Genomic DNA, 22,698 nt, shown 5'->3' on the forward strand with positions numbered 1-22,698 from the left:
GGTAGAATACCTACAGAAAAACCATTTATATAAAATTCAAAAATAGGCAAAACTAAAAAATACATGAATAGGAATGGACACATGTATAGTACAAAATACATGTATAATACACAATTAAGATGGTTCCATCTTGGAGAGCTGAGGGTGCAATCATGAAGAGTGAGTTGTGGCTACTTTTCATGCTATTTCTTTAAATGGTACATAAATATGTACTCACGTATGTTTCACACAAAACTTCATAGGAACGTCATCTTTTATAATCAGACTTGAAGGAAAGTTTCTGGTAGTACTTCGTGAGTTAGCACATGGTCATTTCAATCTAATATACTTAGGAACTAAAGAGTCATGAGAATTTTGTTGTTAAACTTCTGAGGTATTCAGTCCTTTCTACAAAGCCAGGTATACTTATTCACTGGCATCTTTACTGGTAAGTTTTTCTAAGTATCTTATTTTTACATTTTCACTTTGAAAGCACATTTTTTTCCAAATAAGAAAGTTTATTTAAGATGTTTTCTTGGGGCAGCTGGGTGATTCTGTCAGTTAAGCATCCAACTCTTGATACCCAGGTTGTGAGTTCAGGTCCTGCATTAGCCTCTGAGCTGGGCATGAAGCCTACTTTAAAAAAAGGGTGGGGGGAGCGCCTGAGTGGCTTTGTTGGTTGAGTGCTGACTTAGGCTCAGGTCATGATCTCACAGTTGATAGGTTTGAGCCTCGCATCAGGCTCTATGCTGACAGCTCAGAGCCTGGAGCCTGCGTCAAATTCTGTGTCTCCCTCTCTCTCTGCCCTTCCCCCACTCGCATCCTGTCTCTGTTTCTCTCAAAAAAAAAAAAAACACATAAATTTCTTAACACAAATTTCCTTATCAGAACTTAGACTTCCAAAAATTTAACCCATGTTCAAAAGCCTACTCTATATGAGAGAAGGAATTGACGGTTACTAAGCCTTTCTTCCACGAACTTTGGGATTTTATAAGAATTTGTGTTAAGCCTCATCCTTTTTGTCAATTGTGGGCATGCATGTTCTTAACGTGAATTTTAATTTTCTTGAGATCTAAGATCTTAAAAAAAAGACTAGCTTAAACTATAATCAAGTACACTATGTCTAAATCAAAACATCCCCACTAGATGGAGCCATTTACCTAGATTAACCCTGGACTATTAGTAAACTTGTAAGAGCAGAAGGCACATACATAGAGCAGATTGCCCCCGATAGGCTCATCCCCCCCCCAAAGTGTCATTTTTTACATGAAAATAATCTCAAAAGTTTTTTTCCTAATTGAGATTTTTAAATTTCAATGCTATTTTCCCTTAGAACAAAGGGAAACTTAAATATGTTTCCTTAAGTTCAACTAGAGTTTATGGCCTAGGCAGGACATCAGAAATATTAACATGTACACGTTACTTGACAATCTTGTTAAGGTGCAGAACCTGATTCAGTAAGTCTGGGGGGCAGGCAATGTTGTACATTTTTTAAAAATGTATTTATTTTGAGAGAGAGAAAGTGATTGGAGGGGGGAAAGAGACACAGAGAATCCAAAACAAGCTACAGGCTCTAAGCTGTCAGCACAGAGCCCGATGTGGGACTTGAACCCACGAACCGTGAGATCATAACCTGAGCCTAAGTCAGTCGGACACTTAACCGACTGAGCCACCAAGGTGCCCCCAACACTGTATGTACAATTATAATAGATTCCCAGATGTTGCTGTGGTGCTTGTTTTTGGACCTTACTTTGGGGTGCCAAGGACCTACAGACTTCTTGGAAACCTCAAATTCCCTTATGACACGAGGGACTAAATGGTTAACATGTAGACTTTACGAAAGGGTAGGGGTTTTGAGTATTTTGTCTGCAGTTATTTGAGCAATTCCTGAAATAAAATCAGTTGTCCAAGAAATGTTTCTTGCATGAATGAAGTCAAGGTCTAAGTGTTTTTTGTGCAATAACTCCTTTCATCTTCTTGACAGGCTGTGAAGTCAGCTTTTATTATTACCGTTATTATTCCAGTTCACAGAAGAGGAAACTAAATCCATATGTAGGGGAACCAGGATTTGAACTCAAATACATAGCTGAACTTGTCAGTCTGGCTCCAGGGCCCATGCTTTTGGCCAAAATACTATACTGCCACTCATTTTAGGTAACCCATGACCAAGAGAACAAAAAAAAAAGATAAAGACCCAAAATGATATAGGCACTTACTGTTCAAAGACTTTGTAATATGCCACTTCATAGTCACTTGTTCCTGGCAGATTGGGGGTTTGCTTAACTATTACATAAAATCCCAGTGATGGGGTCAAGACTGTACATTATCAGTGTGCACACCATTTCCTCACTTTGGCTTACAGATGGGGTGGGAAAGAAACGAGACATTCACCTAAGACCCACTCTGGGTTCACAAAGGAGCAGGGTGCCACCAGTCCTTGCCCCATTACCTAATTTAGTTAAGTCTGGCAGTTTCCTTGACCAAAAGGATGAATAATGATCACAAATTACAGATGACCAATAGACGGGTCTCCCTAAGTGCCCCTGGGTATCCAGGCACATGGAGTCATGTATTCGGGTATCCTGCTCAGCTAGGATTCTGTTGGGCCATCTCTGGCTACTTTTGGGAATTGGTATTCCAGTTATATCATCATATTGTCAGAAGAAACTTTTACTTTACATTGTTATTTTTTCTAATTTTCTAGTCTTCTAATCTTTGATCTCGTTTGCAGACCTGGCAAAAAGGAGGCAAATTGACCAGACGACTACAAGAAGTCACTCGTGATTTAAATAGTTAGGGGCTGGGTTGTACTAGTAAAGTTCATTCACTATTACTTGAACAAATTTCCTACAGGAAATTCAATTTTATGTGCTTTCTGGTTGAAACTTAAATTTCTGTAGCTTTGCATTTTATCTTTAATTAATATCTGAGAGAAAACATTTTTACTAAATAGCTTATAAAGACCCACAGATATTTCAGAAAGTGCTTATCTTCTAAGGACACATAAATGACACAGCTTATATAAATTCTAATTTCCATAGAATCTTTCCCCTATTTTAGATGTTTTTGTTCTCTTGACCCGAAGTTCCCATCACTGCTCCAATCTTCTCTCCTATAGTGAATAACTATCCTAAGTCAGTACTTTGAAGAAGTGCTGAACATATTAACATATAAGAACTATGGTTCTTAAGGACCAAATAAAATGTTCACCATTTTCTGTGTCCTCTGACTCTTGCTACATTCCCCAGCTCACATTCACCTCTGTCTTGAAGCTCCTGCCACACCTACCTCATTGTTCCTCAGACATGTGAAGAGAGGGAAACCTTACAGTCTTCACACTATTGCCTTCACCTCCTTTTTGATTCACATGGCCGGCTCCTTTTGCTAATTTTGGTCTGGCTTCTTAGCAAAAAGTTTTTCAGATTCATCCATATTGCATGAATCAGTGGCTCATTTCTTTTCATTGCTAAGTAGTATTCCTTTGTATGGAATAGTTCTTTCACTTGTTGAAGAAGATCTTGGTTGTTTCCATTTTTGGAAATTATGAATTATGCTGCTATAAATCTGCACACAGGTTTTTGGGTGAATAAAAGGTATTCCTTGGGTAAATATTAATGGGTAAATATTGTTGTCTTTAATTTTTAAGTTTGGGGGTAATTTGTTACAGAGAAATAGATAAATTCTATAGATAAATAGATAAAATTCTTTTTTCCTGAGCCATTTGAGAGTAAGTTAGTTGCACTTGCCACTTTATCCATAAATACTTCAGTAGGTATTTTATATAATACTCTCTTATGTGACCACACAAAGAGATCACAGAATCTAATTTGTGTGCTTACTCAAATGTTACTCATTGCCCCAATAATGTCATAACAAAATGAAATGTCCATATCATTCATTATATTCAGGCAGGTGCATATCTGTTTTTAGCCTCTAATCTGGAAAGATTCCTCAATTTTTGTCTTTCATAATATTGACATTTTTGAAAAGGATAAACTAATATTTTTATAAAATGTTCCTCAGTTTGGGTTTATGTACTGTTTTCTTACTACTGGATTCAGAAATATGCATTTTTGGCAGAAACACACATGTCAAATTGTCCTGTTATTAGTGATGTCAACTTTGATCTTAAATAAGGTGCCGTCTACCACTTCTCTCAAAGGTAAGGCTTCTAACTTCCTCTTTGTAATTGATATGTATTTTATAGGCTGATACTATAAGAAGTACAAATATTCTGTTTCTCTTTAAACTTTCACTCATTGATCTAGCATTTATTAATTATTCTTGTTTGAGTCATTTGTTACTATTGTGTTTCTCCACATTTTTTAGGTGACATTCTATTATAAGGAATGGCTGTCCTTTCTCACTATTGTTTTTATCAGTATGAATAAGTGCATTTTAAAGAACATTGACTTTAGGGCCACCTGAGTGGCTCAGTTGGTTGAGTGGCTGACTTCAGCTCAGGTCATGATCTCATAGTTGGTGAGTTTGAGCACAAAGACTGATGCCCAGTCTCAGCCCTGCATCAGTCTCTGTGCTGACAGTGCAGAGCCTGCTTGGGATACAGTCTCCTTCCTCGCTCTCTGCCGCCCCCCCTCCCCCAATCGTGCTTTCTCTCTCAGAATAAACTTAAAAAAAAAAAAGAACTTTGACTTTATATTTGTGTCAGTATAAAATCTGGTAATATTAAGCATAGGCTTTTCTTTTCTCCTGTCTTCGGTCTCCCTTCCCCTCCCCCCTCCCCACACATAGGCTCCAGAGCCTCAGTGGGCATTTGTGTGTGTGTAGAATTGTTTCCCTTCAGAGATGGCTTTAAAGAGCTAGAGTGAACAAAAAAGTCCAATTGGATTTCTAAACAGATTGTTTTTTAGCCCCCGATATAAACCATAACTCGATATGTTGTATCCTAAGGACAAAATGTTGAAAGTATGTACTACTGATTTATCTTGTATTGAATAGCTGTGGAAAGAGGAGGGTGGAGGAAATCGGTCACTATATACATGCTAGTAACAGCACAAGGAAGAGGCCATGGTAGCAGCTACAATCCTTTTCCTCTTCAACTAGTCCGAAAACTAGTTGAGACAAGTAACATCCCTCCTCTACTCATTCCACGTGTTCTTATTCTCAGCCAGTAGCTGAGCGTGTTTGCTCTTGAGCTGGTGAGGTGAACCAAACCTTTTCTGACGCTATGCTCAGTGCTCAGTACAGTAGACATGGTTGGTGCCCATCCGGATTCTCTTTACAAAGCCCGTCAGCCAGCCAGCCCCCAGCCAGCGAAAGGGAGGCTGCCAGCAGCCCACAGCTGCATTCTGCTCCTGCACACTGCCCTTGGCTGCCGGGCACTGCCGAAAATGTAGGCCCCATCGAGGTAGAATCCACACGAGCAGCCCCACACACATCACTCCCAGAGGCCTGCCTGGGGAGTTTGTGCTTCCTGTTCCCACAATTTTAGGCTTTGTGGGTCTAGGGATATTGTTTTCCGGAGAAAGATGCTTCTGCAGGGATCACAGGAAGAGTCTGGCCACACTTAGAAGCTGCTTGTCACTTAGAGCTTTTCATACCGGTAGCCGGGCAGGCAAAAAGCAGGACTTATCTCACTGGTAGGTGTGATTGGCCCTGATATTCATCAGGAGGTAGGACTGTGGTGAAACTGCTGAAGCAGAAAAGGGTGATTTGGCCATTCAGAGGATAATTCAGATTATCTATTCAGACAATTCAGTGGCTTCTTTTGCTGCGCTCAAGTATATTGATTCGAACTCAAAATCTGGAAGGATAACTCTGGTAGGTATATGGATCCATTGAGCCTACTGCTTAACCCAGCAAATATTGAGAGAGAGCTACTCAAATTGTCACCATGATCGCAGATTTGTCTTTTGCCCTTTGTAGTTCTGTCAATATTTGCTTTATACACATTAAAGAAAGGTTGTTACCTACATAAAAATTATAAGTCATTACAACTCCCCAGATAATTAAATGTTTGTCATTTTAGTACATTTAAATGAATTACATTGTTAAATAATACATTTATTAACGACACCAGCTTTTTTTGGCTGGTATTGCTTGATGTATATTTTCCGTCATTTTTTTTTTGTTTCTCTATATGCATTACTTAAAAATGGTAATTAGAAAGCATAATTGAATTTGCTTTTAAAATTCAGCCTGACAGTCTTTGTCTTATAAGTAAAAGAGTTTAATCCTTTTACATATATGATAATTACTACTGTTATGTATTTATCTCTATATATGTATATATGTCCCACCTTTTCTCTCATCTTTTTTGAGAGTTTTGATTAAACTTTTTTCTTCCTTCTTTAATCTAATTTTTTTCCTCTTAGTTTGAAAGTGGTATTCTTTTATGGTGATCTCAGCTGTTTTCACATGCATACCTAATACGTCACTCAATGCTATCTACAACTAACCAGTATCTTTTTTTTTTTTTTTTTTTAATAGTACCAGGACCTTAGGATGTTGTAACTCTGGTCATCACTCTCTCCCACTTATGTGCCATTATTGAATACTACTTTAGTTCTTGCTCTTTTTTTTTTTTAACTCTATATACATTGTATTTACTTTTATACTGAACTTTTGTTTAGGTTTATCCATATATTTACTATTATCTTTCCTTATCATTTCTTTATGCATCTCAAATCTTTTGTAAACGTCACAGGGTCACAGGGAGATAGGCTAACTGTAAACCTTCCTCCTTTTTTATTTTAAGATTTATTTTAAGTTTATTTACTTATTTTGAGGGAGAGAGAGTGTGCATGAATGAGGGAGGGCCAGAGAGAGAGGGGAGAGAGAAATCCCAAGCCAGCTCTACACCGTCTGCGCAGAACCTGCTGGGCCTGGATCTCCAGAACCCTGACATCATGACCTGAGCTGAAGTCAAGAGCTGGACACTCAACCAACTGAGCTACCCAGATGCCCCAACCTGCCTCTTGAATGTGACCTGGGATGTAGCCTGCTGAGCTCCTGGGTGACCCTGCACACCTGAGAAGGATCTGGGACCTGCTGCTATCTCTTTGTTTCAGTGCTTTGGGAGTTTTCCATCAGAAAGGAAAACAGTACATACCTACCCATACACACACCTACCTAGAATCCACTCCCACCACTGACTCACCACAGCTGTCACAGGACTTCCCAGGTTGAATCATGCCTCAACCACGTATTGACTGTGTGATCATTCTGTGTCTCCGTTGACCCATCTGTAAACTCAGGATAATAATAATACCTACTTTAGAAGCTTGTCATGACAATTAAATGAGCTAACTTATATAAAGGCTTAGAACAGTGTCTGCCATATAGTTCACCTAAAGGAGATTCTACCCCAGGGCCAGACTCACCCTGTTCTATGCCCTCCTGCCCATGTTTCCAGGGTGAAGTAAAAGTTGTTCCTGGCCAGAGCGGGCCTTCCAAGTGTTGGGGTCCCAGTGGCATCGACCAAGGAGTCACATGGAGGAGATTTGGGACTGACCACCTTCGACTACCTTCTGAATAAATCTGGGCAGCCGTCTCATTTGGCCTGTGAGCATGGAAAATGCTCACCTGGATCCTTCTGCTCTGGCCACCTTTGGAAATCACCTGCCACTGCAGGCACGAGCTGTCCTCCACCCTGGAGGTAAGACGCCTGCTAAGCTGCTCCTCTCTGGCCATTGAGAATGTCCTCTGTGAGCGCAGCGTTGTGCTCCCCATTGGAAGCCAACGTGGAGAGGCAGATAGCCTCAGTCAATTACCCAAGCTTCCTTACAACTTCCCAGCAGCCAGTGGCCCTGGCTGATCAAACCATAATTCAGGACAAGGAGCTTACAGGAAAACCAGTGACCATAGCAGATCAGAATCAACCTAAAAGAAGAGGAAGCGACTTTTATTTTTTAATTTTTTATTTGTTCTTGAGAGAGAGTCAGAATGTGAGCAGGGGAGAAGCAGAGAGGAAGGGAGACACAGAATCTGAAGCAGGCTCCAGGCTCTGAGCTGTCTGCAGAGCCCAACGTGGAGCTTGAACTCATGAACTGTGAGATCATGACCTGAGCTGAAGTCAGATGATTAACTGACTGAGCCACCCAGGCACCCCAAGAGGAAGTGCCTTCTAATGAAAACAAGGCATGATGAAATAGGAGAGGGACTTCTGCTTTGTCACCGCTTTTTCAAATCCCAATTAAGTAGTAAAGAAATAGAAAATTAATTTAAAAAAAAGAAAAAACAAAAACAAATTCAAACCAACACAGGAAAATCAGAAAGGGTGCTTCTAGCAGACCAATATAGTAAGGAACTGTTGAAAAGAATAAAGGAGAGGCACCAGCGTGGCTCAGTTGGTTGGTTGAGCGCCCAACTTCAGCTCAGATCATGATCTTGTGACTTGTGAGTTTGAGCCCCACCTTGGGCTCACTGCTGTCAGTGGGGAGCCAACTTCCAATCCTCTGTCCCCCTCTTGGGGCCCCTCCCCCCCCAAAATAAATAAACATTAAAAAAATGAATAAAGGAAACGGGAGTTGATTGACAGTCAAATCTAGCAGAGCAGAAGAACCTAAAACTCTCACAGAGAACAGGGCACTGGAGCAGTTAATGAAATAACGAGTTGAGCTGTACTTTAAAACCCTGCCGAGCCATCAGCTCTCGGAGCTGCTCCTGCAGCAGCTAAGTCCTTTGCATGGGTCACATGAAGGTCATGAGTATAGCAGACCAAGGCTCTTGGAAGTCTATGTGCACATCTTTTTCCAACTCCCATGAGTGATATTATATCACTTGCTTGAGTTTGGCTGGAGGAGGAAAATTTATAACATGGAAATCAGCAAATGCTGCAAATCAAGGTATGCTTCCTTTACTCTAGAGACGGTTGTTAAACATTTACCAGCATACCACTGCTCCAGTGTAAGCTAAGATTAGAGAAAAAGGACAATGCCCCGAGGGTCAGAGAGACTATGCTAAGAAGAGAAGTTACCCACGCACTTTTCCTATCCCTTCACAATCCTGTGAGGCAGATTCCTGTAATCAAAACATGCATTCACTGCCAGGTAAACAGGAATCTTATTTGAAGTGAGCAAATGCATTCCAACTATGAATGAAGTTCAGTTTAGATCTGCACCAACAAATTGGAACAGGAAACTAAGAGTCAGTAAACATTTTGGGAAAACCAAACATGAAGATTAATAGGCCCTCTTTTATAACAGTGGAGGTGATGGGAACTTCCCTGGAATCTGTTTGTTACCGAGAAAAAGCTAAGGAAGTTGATTTAAGCAAGAAATATCATAGACTAATCATATTTTTCAGGAAGCTGTTGAGGGAGGAGGGAGAGGGAGGGAGGAGGGAGAGGGAGGGAGGAGGGAGAGGGAGGGAGACTGCGCTGTGTCATCCCTTTGATGCAGACCTTAATTAGGCTACAGAGAAGCCAAATCTAAAGGAACCGATGCACACATAGAACCAACTGCGTGTTATGTGGAGAGTTTCTTCTGAACATGAAAGTGTCCTGGCCTCTCTCACACAAAATTCCAGTAAGTTGCTATCTTAATAACTTACTTAAAGCTGCGTAAGTTAAAAAAAAAAAAAAAGAGAGCTAGCATAGAACTATAGAAAGAGACAAGAAAGAAGGGGGGAGGTCAGGCAAAACAAATGATAGATGAAGAATTTTCACCATGGAGCAGATAAAAACTGAAGCCAAACAAATTACTACAAACTAAGTTTTAAAATTTTTATCTCATTTTTAAAAAATGCTTATTTATTTTGAGGAAAAGAGACAGAGTGTCAACTGGGGAGGGGCAGAGAGAGAGGGAGACACAGAATCTGAAGCAGGTTCCAGTCTCTGAGCCGTCAGCACAGAGCCCGACATGGGGCCTCGAACTCATGAACCATGAGATCATGACCTGAGCTGAAGTCGGATGCTTAACCAACTGAGGCACCTAAAAGCCCCTAAAATTTTATCATTATTAAGTTAATCTGTATAAAATAAGAACATAAAGCAGACATTTAAGATTTAAGGGAACATAGCATAAAAACAGAGACAAGTTTTTCTTCATGATGATGACATGAGGCAGTTGAACTCAGGGAGAAGTGAAAAGGAAATAAAAATTGCTAAGAGGGGCCTAGCCACATCAGTCAGTAGAGCTGATCTCAGAGTACTGAGTTGGAGCCCCAGGTTGGGTGTAGTTACTACTTAAAAAAAAAAATTAAGAAACAAATAGAAGCTGATAGTGTGGAGCCTGTTTGGGATTCTCTTTCTCTCCCTCTCTCTCTCTCAAAATAATAAATAAACAAACTTTCAAAAAATTAAAAGAAAAGGAAAATAGGCATCGTTGAAAACACAATGAGGTAAGTACACAGAGGGCAGGATAAAAAAAGAAGAAAAACAGTGAAAATTTTTGAAGCTTAAAAGAAGGAGAGAGAAAACTAAAAATTTTGGAAAACAAGAGAAAACAAATTTATGTATGCATGATTGGTGTCTGTCAGTCTTAAACATTGAAATAAGATAGTTAAGATAACATTCAAATGAACATTCACGAAGCCTTTAAGATATAATTCAAAAGGATATTCCTGGGGCCCCTGGGTGGCTCAGTCAGTTAAGCATCTGACTTCAGCTCAGGTCATGATCTCACAGTTCGTGAGTTCAAGTCCCACATCAGGCTCTCTGCTGTGAGCTCTGTGCCTGCTTCAGATTCTGTGTCTCCCTCTCTCTGCCCCTCTCCCACTTGTGCTCTGTCTCTCTCTCTCAAATATAAATAAACATTAAAAACAAGTTTAAATAAAAGGATATTCCAGTAACAAAACACTTATACCAACTGATTGAAGAGACACAGCGTATCATTGGCCAAATCTGCTCGTCAGATACCAAAATTTGTTTCCCCTTTTTCCAAAGAGCTGGCCATGGCTGGAGTGCCTTCCTCATTGTGTGGAGAAGAGTTGTCCCATGATCTAGAACACTTACTGTAGACAGTTACCCTAGGGAGAAATACACTTCATTTTGTTAGGACCATTTCATTTTATTTGGGACCTATGATACTAATTTAGCCTATCCTAACAGAGGCAGAGACAAAATGAATGTGGAACATCTTCAATAAGATATATTGTAATAGATTTCTTTGACTTCAAAGAAAAACAGGTAACATTTTGAACAGGCAGGTTGAAAAAAATGATGTAAAAAGGGAAAACCAATTCAGGCTTACTTCAAACTTCTCCACGGGATATTTACTACTAGGAGACAGTAGAACAGTCCCATAAAATCAAGGAAATAAAGTCTGACACAATAATTTTACACAACTGAAGCAGTCACATAGTCACTGAAGTGAAAAAGGTAAGAGGAGAACGTTTTACCCTTGGTCTGTTTTGAATATACACATATTGGTAGCTTGAGGGTAATGTTTGTGGTTCTTCCTCCCAAGCATCGGATTGATTTCTGTAACTTTGATTGGTGCCCTAACCCCTAATCCTAGTTTCACCACCATTTATTAACATCTGGGCAAAATTATTTTGATTCATGTCTCTTCTTTTAAAGATTGAGTTTTTATCTATTTTTGTTTTATTTCCTCTATGCCCCACATGGGGCTCCAAGTCAGAATCCTGAGATCAAGAGTCACATGCACTATCAATTGACCTAGCCAGTCACCCTGTGAGATCTTATCTCTTAAAATAGGTAGTACATTCACATGCAACAAAACTCAAAAGTTGTAAAATCCAGGTCTTTTTCTCTCTTTTTATTTTTTTAAATTTTTATTTATTTTGTCTTTTAATGTTTATTTATTTTTGAGAGACAGAGAGTGAGCAGGGGAAAGGTAGAGAGAGAAGGACACACAGAATCTGAAGCAGGCTCCAGACTCTGTGCTGACAGCTCAGCCTGACACGGGGCTTGCACTCATGAACTAGGAGATCATGACCTGAACTGAAGGCGGCTGCTCAACTGACTGAGCCACCCAGGCACCCCTCTCTCCCTTTTTTAAAATTTATTATTTTTGAGAGAAAGAAAGAGGGAAGGGAGCATGAGAGGGAAGGAGAGAATCCCAAGTAGACTTCACAGTGTCAGCATAGAGCCCGACTGGGCGCTTTAACTCACGAACCGTGAGATCATGACCTGAACTGAAATCAAGATGCTTAACCGACTGAGCCACCCAGACGCCTTCAAGATATAAACTACTTACCCTAAAGAATAGATCTGTAAACACATGGAGGAAAGAGCAATATAAGTGAGATTACCCAGAAGGCAATGGTTTAGCAGTTTTCTTTTTTTGGAAGAGATGTACTTGAAGACAGCTTGAAGAAAGAGATGGTTTTAGCTAACATGTGGGAAGTGGGAAGAAAAAAACATCCATTTTTTGGACTTAAAAAAAATAACTACTTGGTGACAGTTTGTTCTTGAAACTATTTTTAAAAAGCATATTAAGGCAGATGTCAAGTGGAGATGTAAGGTTAGCAGTGAAATTTTATTTTGTAACTTTAGATCTGGCCAGTTTGGCCAGTCCAGTTGCCTTCCTGCAAATAATTCATCAGGACTTAGTGTTTTTTCTTTTAAGGATTTGCTATTGAACTTGCAGTCATGTCAACAGAATGATTTGGTTGCTGTTCCCTCTGCCCATCAAAAGTGACTGCTTTTTTTTTTTTTTTTAATATTTATTTATTTGGACAGAGAGAGCATGAGCAGGGGAGGGGCAGACAGAGAGGGAGACACAGAATCCGAAGTGGGCTCCAGGCTCTGAGCCAGCAGCATAGAGCCTGATGTGGGGCTCAAACTCTCAAGACATGAGATCATGACCTGAGCCAAAGCTGGACACTTAAACCACTGAGCCCACCAGACCCCCAAAGTGGCTGGTTTGTAATACAATTGCCAGACATCTTGTTTAGGGTGGGACAGCTCTAGATTTTGATTAGTATCTGAGGTTTTGGACAATTACATTTTTTGCATGTTTCAGAACTGACAGTGAGGAGAGAAAAGATTTTTTTTTTTAAAGAATAAGATGTAAATACATTTGTTTGAAATTTTTATGGGATCCTTATAACTTAGCATTCATATTTATTCAGAGCACCTGGGTTAGAGAGACAGTAACCAAGGAACTGTCTGATGGACCCCAGACCATAAGTTCAAACAAACAAACAAACATAGGGGTGCCTGGGTGGCTCAGCTAGTTGAGTGTCTGACTCCAGCTCAGGTCTTGATCTTGAGATTCCTGAGTTCTGGCCCCACCCACATTGGCCGGCTGCTGTCAGCCTGTCAGCACAGACCCTACTTTGGAACCTCTATGCCTCTCCTCTCAGCCTTTCTCCTGCTTGCACTCTCCCCACAAGAAATAAATATTAAAAATAAATAAATAAAAATAAAAGCCCTTATTCGATGAGTTTAACTTCCACCCTTGACCAGTCATCTTTTTTTCTGACCGTTTCTGTTTCTTGCGGCCTCACCTACCTTTCTTTAATAACGCTTTCTTCCTGCCTCTGTGAACAGTAGCTTACCACTGTTAATAAGTTTACCACAAGTTAACAGTAGTTTACACTTGCTAGTTTTTTGAACTTGGCAATTCATTTAATCTTCTGGAGCATACTTTCTCATCTGTAAAATTGGGACAATAATAGGAATGGCCTCATAGGCTTGATGTGAGGATCCAGTGAGGTAATGCAAGAAAGGCGCCTTTCCAGGGCAAAGCTGTAATTGCACATGCAGTTAGGGTTGTTTTTCCAACTAAGTGATCAAGATCTGTTAGACCTAAACAGGTCTAATCCAAAAGCACTCTTCTGAACCTCCAACTCTGGATCCCATGTCCTTTCCTCTACTTAAGGACCACATTTCTACCATTATCTTCCCTTTCTGTCTCTTTGGCTCAACCCTTTGGCATCCAAGCATGACTTATTACTGCTCATCTTAACACGCCTCCCTCTCGTCACTGTTCCCTTTCACAGCAAAATTTCTTGAATGGGTTGTCTTTACCCATGGTCTTTGCCTCCCCTTCTAACCCATTCTAACCACATTTATATCTCCACCACCTGCCAAGGCTCTCTCCAACCTGCTAACTAAATCCATTGGTCATTTCTCAGTGTTTGTCCTCCACTGACCAGCTCTTAAAAACATTCTCCTGGTTTCAATGTCATCCCTTCTTTCTTTTTCTTTTTATTATTTTTTATATATTTAACTGTTTATTTATTTTTGAGAGATAGAAAGAGACAGAATGCAAACAGGGGAGGGGCAGAGAGAGAGGTTCCAAAGCGGGCTCTGTGCTGACAGTGGAGAAGTGGACACGGGGTGCAAACTCACAAACCATGAAATCATACCTGAGGTTGGACGACACTTAACCGACTGAGCCACTCAGGCACCCTGTCATCCCTTTTTTTCCTGACATTTCTTCTACTTTGCTTCTCTTTCTTAATCTCTGTTGCAGGCTGAGCTACATCCCTGACCTGAAAGTGTAGATGTGCCCCAGGGCTTTTTGTTTGGTCCTCACTCCTCTGTTCTCTGTCTGTGATCTCATCCATATTTGTGGATGATCCTCAATGTTGTCTCCAATCCAACCTCTGTCCTGAGCACCAAAATCATACATCCAGTTGCCTGGTAGGCATTTCCACTTGCGTTTCCAACAGGCACCTCAGAGTGACCTGGCCAATCAGAACCTCAGGTCCTCCTTCCTTTTTCCAGAACAGCAGGTCTTCCTATTTTTCCACCTCCATGACACAATGTTACACCTACTTCTCAGGCACAACTGCTAGATCACCCTTGATTTCTTTTTCCCCTTCACACCCCATGCCCATTCCATTAGCAAATCCTGTTAGCTTCACAATCAAAACAGATCTTAAGCTCGACTGCTGCTTCTTTTCACTTCCACTGCTGTCAGCTAGTTCCTGCCACCATCCTCTCTTTTCAGGACTATTGCGTCCATCTTAACAGTGGCCTCCCACTTACCACCCCCTCATCCTTTTGCCCAGAGCAGTCAATGTGATCTTTTACAACATAAATCAGATATCTCTAAAACTTTTAAACCCTCCATTGGCTTCCTATGCCACTTAGACTATGAACCAGTCGCTCTGTCCTTGACTCTGCTTTCATTTCTTATCTTCTCCCATTTGACCACCACTCCCAACTAGGCTGGCCTCCTTTCCACTTACTTGAACACATCAAGCTCATTACTAACTCTGGGCTTTTGCATTGTTTGACCCTTAAATATGAACCTCTCTGCAGATGTTTGCATGGCTGTTTCCTTTGATTTATTCAGTTCTCTACTCAAATGTCACTTCCTTAGAGATGCCAGGTTAGGTGGAGAAGTCCCTGCTCCCCACCACAATCTATCCTGATTATATGTCATAGCATGTACCACTATCGTTATGGTCTGTCCTCCCACACTTAGTGCTATGAGAGTAATAAGTAGTTTGTCTCTTTTACTATTGGACCCCCCAGTGTTTAGAAGAGGGCCTATACGTGTCCGGGAAATATTTGTTACTCTTCCTTTCACTCGGTTGTCCAAGAAACTTAGGGACTATCCTTCTTACCAGCACCCTATGTTACTCCTGAAATCTAGTGTTACACAGTTGTACAAGGTACACTGAGATCTCTGCTCAGGGTTCAGCAAATCTTCAAGGGAGACCAAACCCCTCCCCTCTTGGGCTCATCATTATAATCCCTAGTGCTCTGTTCTCCCAGTCCCCATACATAGTCAGTTCCTAGGGGGCTAGCTGCTCCCAGAAGTCCTGAATTTTAAAAGTTGCTCTGGAATCTACTCCCCCATGGACCCCAAAGACCTCTGTGTTAATGGAAGAAACTTCCTGTGAATCCAGGCCAATTTCCTGCCTGCTTTTTGATGTTGCATCATCTCTTCCTCCAGAATGAGGTGTACTTTCTAATGGACTCTCTTATCATGCTGGCTGTGAAAAAGACGTGACAGGTTCAGGATTTTACGGGGTTGGTGATCACAGGGAGCCCAACAGTTTTCAGAAGTAAGAAAAGACAGGGGTATTTATTGATTGATTGATTTTGGAGAGACAGAGAGAGAATGCGTACTAGCAAGTGGTGGAGGGGCCATGAGAGAGGGAGACAGAAGCCCAAGCAGGCTCCCCGACATCAGCATGGAGCTTGATGTGGGACTCGAACTCATGAACTGTGAGATCATGACCTGAGTGGAAATCAAGAGTTGGACACTTAAGCCGTGGACCTGAGCCACCTAGGAGCCCCTTTTGTCGCTTTTCTTGAAAAGACGAAAAGATAAAGAGAGGGTCATAGGGGAGAGAAAAAGAAAAAGAAAAAGGAAAAAATTGAATTTCTTTGAGAGGTTCAGAACAAACAGTTCATGTACGCATTTAATAAATGTTTATTGCTTGTCAATTCTATACCAGACACTCTTCTAGGTACAGTATTTTGTAATTGTCATCATTCTATTGTTTTATTTCTTATGCGTCTATATTACATTGTAGATTTCTTAAAAGCAGGGGTAGTCTTTCCTTATATTAAGTGCCCAATAATTGTCTATTGCCTGAATAAATGAGAGGAGAGACTTAATGAAAGACTTAGGGAAGATTTGGCCCAATTAGATTTATATTCACATGACAACAAAGAACAGTGATTGCTCTTTAAATTGTACTATGTTATTACATTAAAATAAATTTAGATGTTTAGTAATTGTCTTAATCTCACTACCCTAGATGCTTTGTTTTGATTTTTGTCCATTCACATGCATATTTTTATACACATAGTTTTAATGTATTTTTCATGTCATCTTCTGTCTTTCCATTTAATGTTAATGACAAACATATTTGTATGTTTTTACATTATCATACATTTCACATTTATAAATTTCTGTAGTTTAGCAATTTCTCTTTTCCTACTTTATAAAAATTAAAAAAAATTTTTTTAAAGTAACCTCTACACCCAATGTGGGGCTCAAACTCATGACCCTGAGTTCAAGAAATGCGTGCTCCAATGCCTGCGCCAGCCAGGCACCTCTGTCTCTTCTTACTATTGAAAACTGTGTTGGGTTCCCTGTGATCACTAGCACCGTAAACCCCTGAACAACCTGTCAGGTGGTTTGTGTATCTTTCACAGACAGTCTGATAAGAGAGTCCATTGGAAAGTACATCTCATTCTGAAGGAAGAGATGACGCCACATCAGAGAGTAGGTAGTCAATTCCAGGTGCACTCAGGAGAGAAGGGTGTGCCTAGCCAGCTGCTCTGAAATGAGAAGAGTGTTTGGAGGGTGATATTTAGCTCCATTCTACACTTTGATTAGCATGTTTCTGTCTCCTGGCTCTTGTACCGCAGCCTGCCTGGATACCATCTGCTAAGCTTTTGCATTTTCTGTTTTGTGTAAAGATTTTGGCTTTCAATATGCTGCTATTGAGTAGGGAAAAACAAGAGAACACCAGACTTCAGGGATCGACCTCCTTCTCTTCTGCCTTTTAATGGGCCTCATCCTTTTGAAGCTTGTTATCAAGTACAAGATAAGTACAGAGGCCTCCTCTATCTGACACAGGATGCTGCCCCTTCAGGAAGTTAGGAAATAGGAGAGGTTTATAAAAGCTTCTCCTCTGCCCCTCTCATCCTGGAAACAAACACATTTGCAAAATGGGAAAAATGTTTTACTTTATAGCCGACTCTTCTGAAACAGAACTAGTTTTATTTTTTTAAGACATTTTTTAATGTTTATTTTTATTTTTATTTATTTTTTTTCTAATATTTTATTTATTTTTTGAGAGAGAGAGAGAGAGACAGCGTGAGAAGGGGAGGGTCAGAGAGAGAGGGAGACACAGAATCCAAAGCAGGCCCAGGCTCTGAGCTAGCTGTATCAAGCCCGATGTGGGGCTTGAACCCATGAACCATGAGATCATGACCTGAGCGGAAACCAGATGCTCAACCGACTGAGCCACCCAGGGGCTCCCTTAATGTTTATTTTTGAGAGAGAGAGCGAGAGCGAGAGCGAGAGCGAGAGAGAGAGAGAGAGAGAGAGAGCGCGCGAGCCAGAGCTCCAGTGGGAGAGGGAGAGAGAGGGTGACATAGAATCCGAAGCAGGCTCCAGGCTCTGAGCTGTCAGCACAGAGCTCAATGTGGGGCTGGAACTCACAAGCTCAAGATCATGACCAGAGCTAAAGTTGGAGACTTAACTGACTGAGCCACCCAGGGCACCCCTAAAACAGAAATAGTTTAAAACGAAGTAATGAGAAAATGGCCTTTGTAACTAAATGTTGATTAAGGGGGTATGAGCTGTGAACCCAAGATAGGAAATAAGAGACCAAACTAAGGAATAAAAAGGGAGATGTTCTCTGTGTATCTTGTTCTCGAATCTTGGAGATACGTCATATTTTGTAAACCAAAGAATATAGATTTATTTTGTGTTAATTTCTCCTGTCTTATTTGCTACCACTATAAAGACACAGATCTGAATTCGGCATCTCAGAATCATTAGACAATAGAAGGGCACACATTGACCAAGGAAGGAGGGACCACCCTTGTAACACCCAATCAGGAAAGGCCAAGTAACACCTTTAACATTTCTAAGGGTGGGCCTAAAGATGGAGGCTATAAGATAATCACCTATTGCTTAGGACTAGTCACGCCCTTCGCGAGGGTCCTGGGCTCACTCTGTGATTGGTCAATACTCTAAATGTTGTGATTGGCTCCCACTAAAAGTATTAATGAATGGTTAAACCTGCTGTCAGTATACCTGTGTCACCATTTCCTGTAACTCCGCCTTCCCAAAAAAGCCCCTACCCCGCCATTTTGGGACTCTCAGCATGAATCCACTTCGCCGGTAATGTCCGTGAGCCCGAGCTGCCTAAGCTCCTAATAAAGACCTTTGCTTTTTTTTTTTTTAATGCTTTTTATTTATTCTTGAGAGACAGAGACAGCATGAGCAGGGGAGGGTCCGAGAGAGAGGGAGACACAGAATCTGAAGCAGGCTCCAGGCTCTGAGCTAGCTGTCAGCACAGAGCCCGACGCGGGGCTCGAACTCACGAACTGTGAGATCATGACCTGAGCCGAAGCCGGACGCTCAACCGACTGAGCCACCCAGGCGCCCAGCCCTTTGCTTTTGCATGCGTGACTTGGTCTCCTTGGTAGTCTCTGGTTTTTGGGGGCGATATTGGAAACTTGGGTATAACACCACTTGTCAAATTATATTATACCTGTTTTGTTATAGCTTTGGATTGTAACATACATGTTTGGGGTAGAGTTTAATGTGGACCGACAGCATCCCCTGGAAGCATGTTGATAGTAGGTATAATTAGATCCTATGAGAAGATGAATCTGGTGGTGGGGACTCCCAAAAGTTGAAGGCCAACTTGCTTAGAAGCCCTTCCCAAGAGGAGATGTCCTCTGGGAGCCAAAATTGACCTTTATTATCTCATTTATTTTTATTACAAAATTGACTTTATTATCTCAATTTAATTTTATTTTTATTACAAAAGGCAGCTTATCCTTTAAGAAGTATACTCAAGCCCCAAAGATTTTTTTAAAATATATAGAACAATGGGAGAAAATTAACTCAAGTAGAACTTAAATAATGCTATTTTTATGAGCTCTAAGATCTAGCACCATGCACAATTAAGAGTATGGGTAAAAGAACAGCGGGGTTACTGCATATTCAAAGTCTTATCCACCTTGGCATTTCTATGATAGGTTCAGTCATTCATCCATTGTTTCACCTAATGTTTATCGAATGACTATTAAAGTGCCAGGTGTTATAGGCAGGGAGTGGAAGACTGTTGTTATCTGTGTTGGGTTTTTTTTTTAAGTTTGTTTATCTATTTTGAGAGAGACCGAGAGAGTGCAAGTGGGGGCGGGAGGAGGGAGGGAGAGAGAGAGAGTGAGAGAGAGAGAATGAATCCCAAGTAGGTTCCACACTGTCAACACAGAGCCGGATGTGAGACTCAAACTCATGAAACTGTGAGATCATGACTTGAGCCAAAATCAAGAGTCAGACGCTTAACCGACTAAGCCACCCAGGTGACCCTGTGTCAGTTTTTATAGTTTCAGAATGTGTTTGGATAAGCAAGGGCTAAGTGTTTGGGTCACAAATACTTTAATGGCACATATAAGTGAGCTACCCTCTCAGGGCCTTATCTGTGCTTTGCCAGATTGTATGTGCATCCCAGGAGCGAACAGAATGTGGCTGATACCACCCACGTTCTTCTTCTACTTCACCATCTTGTCTGGAATTTAGTCACCTTAATCACTGCTTACAATAAATTTCCACAATTTAAATCTCAGGCAATTATGGTATATTGGTTTTTTGGATATGGTATTTTGGCCCTAATAAACCTTGTAAATAGCTAAAACACACAGAATATTTATCTTTGTGGTAAGCCTGCCTGTAATATTTATGGGACCAGAGGTAAGAGTACAAACGGAGATCAGTGTACCCTGAGCAGTTGAGTCCTATGCTAAATCTGTGCTTCATACCACTTTGTAATGCAAAACAGTGCTTTGTTATGCAAGAATCTATTGCATTCATGTTGGGAGGAATAATTCAACAAGTTAACTAATTTCTCTTCTCTCTTACTAAAGCACTTTGGTTGCTCAGATTCTGTCTGAACTCCAAAGCAGTCTATCTCTGATATGGGCCACTATTCCGCACACAGATTGTCACTGCATCTTGGAGTTATACCTTTTGTTTTGAAGACATAGGGCAAGGGCTATGGAGAAGTGTTTCTCAGGGGGCTGAATGGTGTTGGTCATTGGAAAGGGTATATGTAGTTATGGGCCAGGGTTCAGCATTGACTCAGGAGTGTCAGAGGCACCTCTTTATTTTTTAATAAATAATATGTTTGTAATATGTAAGTTATTTAAAGTATAGGTCCAAGATAAGACTTCTCCCCAGGTCTAAAATCCCCTAGGATTTTAATGCCAAGCTTACTTGTAGAGTGATCTAGATGGCTGTATTTATTTTTAGAATTTCTTTAGGATGAAGAAAGATAGTGCTAGATTAATTAATGGTTTAGAGAACGGTAGCAAATTTTTAAGTTAGACTTTCCCCAAAACTTGGTGCAAATGACAGTGTCCTGAGGACTTTTTAAGGAAAAGCAAATAGCAAACATATACAAAAAGAGTATAGTACTGTACAGCAAACCACCATTCCATTACCTAGCTCCTAATAATTATCAACTCATGGTCAATCCTGTTTCATCGATACCTCTATTTGTTGTTCCTTCCTTATGGTTGTTTTAAAGCAAATCCTAGGTGTACTATCATTACATCCTTTATATTTCTAAGAGATACTCCTAAAAAAAGATATCATCACAATATCATTATCCAATTATTCGAATTCAACAAATACTTTACAGTTTCACCCATGTGCAAGGCACTATGTGATTTTTGCTTTATATTTTATTATCTTTTTATTTTAGAGAGAGAGTGCAAGTGGGGGAATGAGGCAGAGAGAAAGAGAGTGAGGGGGGGGAGAGAGAGAGAGCGAGCGAGAGAGCGAGCGAGAAAGCGAGCTTCAAGCAGGCTTCATGCTCAGCGCTGAGCGGAGGTGGGTCTCTGTCCCACCACCCTGGGATCATGACCTGAGCTGAACTCCAGTGTGACACTCAAGCAACTGATCCACCCTGGCACCATGCTTCTTACTTTTGAGGTTGAAAATAATTTCCCCAGAAAAAACACTGTCGTAGTGTTCATTATGTTTCAATCGCAAGATCTGAGAAGGTGTGGTGTATGCATATAGTTAAAACTACACTAAATCTATTAGTGGGGCTTGGCTTCAAGAACAGTATAATTTGCATCTAGCTGACCTGGTGACAGTGAACTTGAGGCTTCTCCACCAGTATTTAATTTTTTCCCCTAACCTCTGGAAAGCGAGGTGTGGGAAGGGGATTTAGTTTATGTTATGCCAGGACGTGTTTAAACTTGTTTCTTTTTCCAAAATGTACAGGTTGCCAAGAAAACTAGGGACTTAAGTGAACAAGTCCTGGAAGAGACTTTTTTTTTTTTTTTTAACTGCCTGGGTCAGGGAAATTCCTTCCTTTGGGATCATGGTCCTCCTGTCAGCCAGCCTGCCTGGTTTGCTCTGGGCGTGCTAGAGGTCATCGGCTTGGGCAGGGGACTTGGTGCTTGGGTCTCCCGCAGCTCCAGCGACTCACAGGCGACACTGGGCGTCTCCTCCTTTTCCGGCCTCGGAAAGTTTTGTTTTGGTTCTTAGTTCCCTGTTAAGGAAAGGCACCCTACTGACCAAAGGTTTCCCTGTCTACTCCCAGTGGCCAGAGGCCAAGTTTCCCCTAACCCAGCTCGACCAGACTTGGATCCCTTCAAGATCCTCGAAGACCGGGGAAGCAAGTCTTGCGAAGAGGAAGAGAGTAGGTAGCCAGGCTGCCGTATCCAATGCCGTTGGCCAGCTTTTTTCTTCGCTCCGTCCCTGGGCCAGTGCCTATCGTACCTCAAAGGCTGAGGGCAGTCTCCCAGGTGACTCCTCAGGAACCCGGTTCTCCACCATTCCCAAGAGAATACTCAATTTGGCCGCGCCCACGCTCGCGCGGGAGAAAAAGGAAGGTTACAAAATCCCAGGAATGGGACGCGGGGCGCATGCGCAACCAAGGCCGTGGCGTTTAAGAGCTCGTCCGGCGGCGGCAGCCGCTAGGTGGCGCATGCGCCCTGGGGGGTGCGGGCTGGTCTCCGGGAAGAAGGCGGCGGCGGCGGCGGCGGCGGCTGCGGCGGGGAAAGGCGGGGGCGCCGTGGGGGCCGGGCCCGTGTTTACACAGCGGCGGGCGGACGCGGACGCGGAACCCGGCGCGGTGACGGCAGGATGGTTATGGCGCATTTTGTCGAGAATTTTTGGG

General features: G+C 41.5%; 1 protein-coding gene across 1 annotated transcript in view; it reads left to right on the forward strand.

Annotated features, from left to right (window-relative positions):
• The first annotated feature begins 22,597 nt into the window (after positions 1 to 22,597).
• Positions 22,598 to 22,698, forward strand: part of FCHO2 (FCH domain only 2) — a 122,862-nt gene continuing 122,761 nt past the window's right edge. Inside the window, exon 1 of the mRNA XM_029942424.1 lies at positions 22,598 to 22,696. Coding sequence (XP_029798284.1) covers positions 22,665 to 22,696 — 32 coding nt within the window. The 5' untranslated portion in view covers positions 22,598 to 22,664. The remainder of the gene's footprint in view (positions 22,697 to 22,698) is intronic.

The sequence above is a fragment of the Suricata suricatta genome, chromosome 6 (genome assembly GCF_006229205.1).
Source record: "Suricata suricatta isolate VVHF042 chromosome 6, meerkat_22Aug2017_6uvM2_HiC, whole genome shotgun sequence".
Taxonomy (NCBI): domain Eukaryota; kingdom Metazoa; phylum Chordata; class Mammalia; order Carnivora; family Herpestidae; genus Suricata; species Suricata suricatta.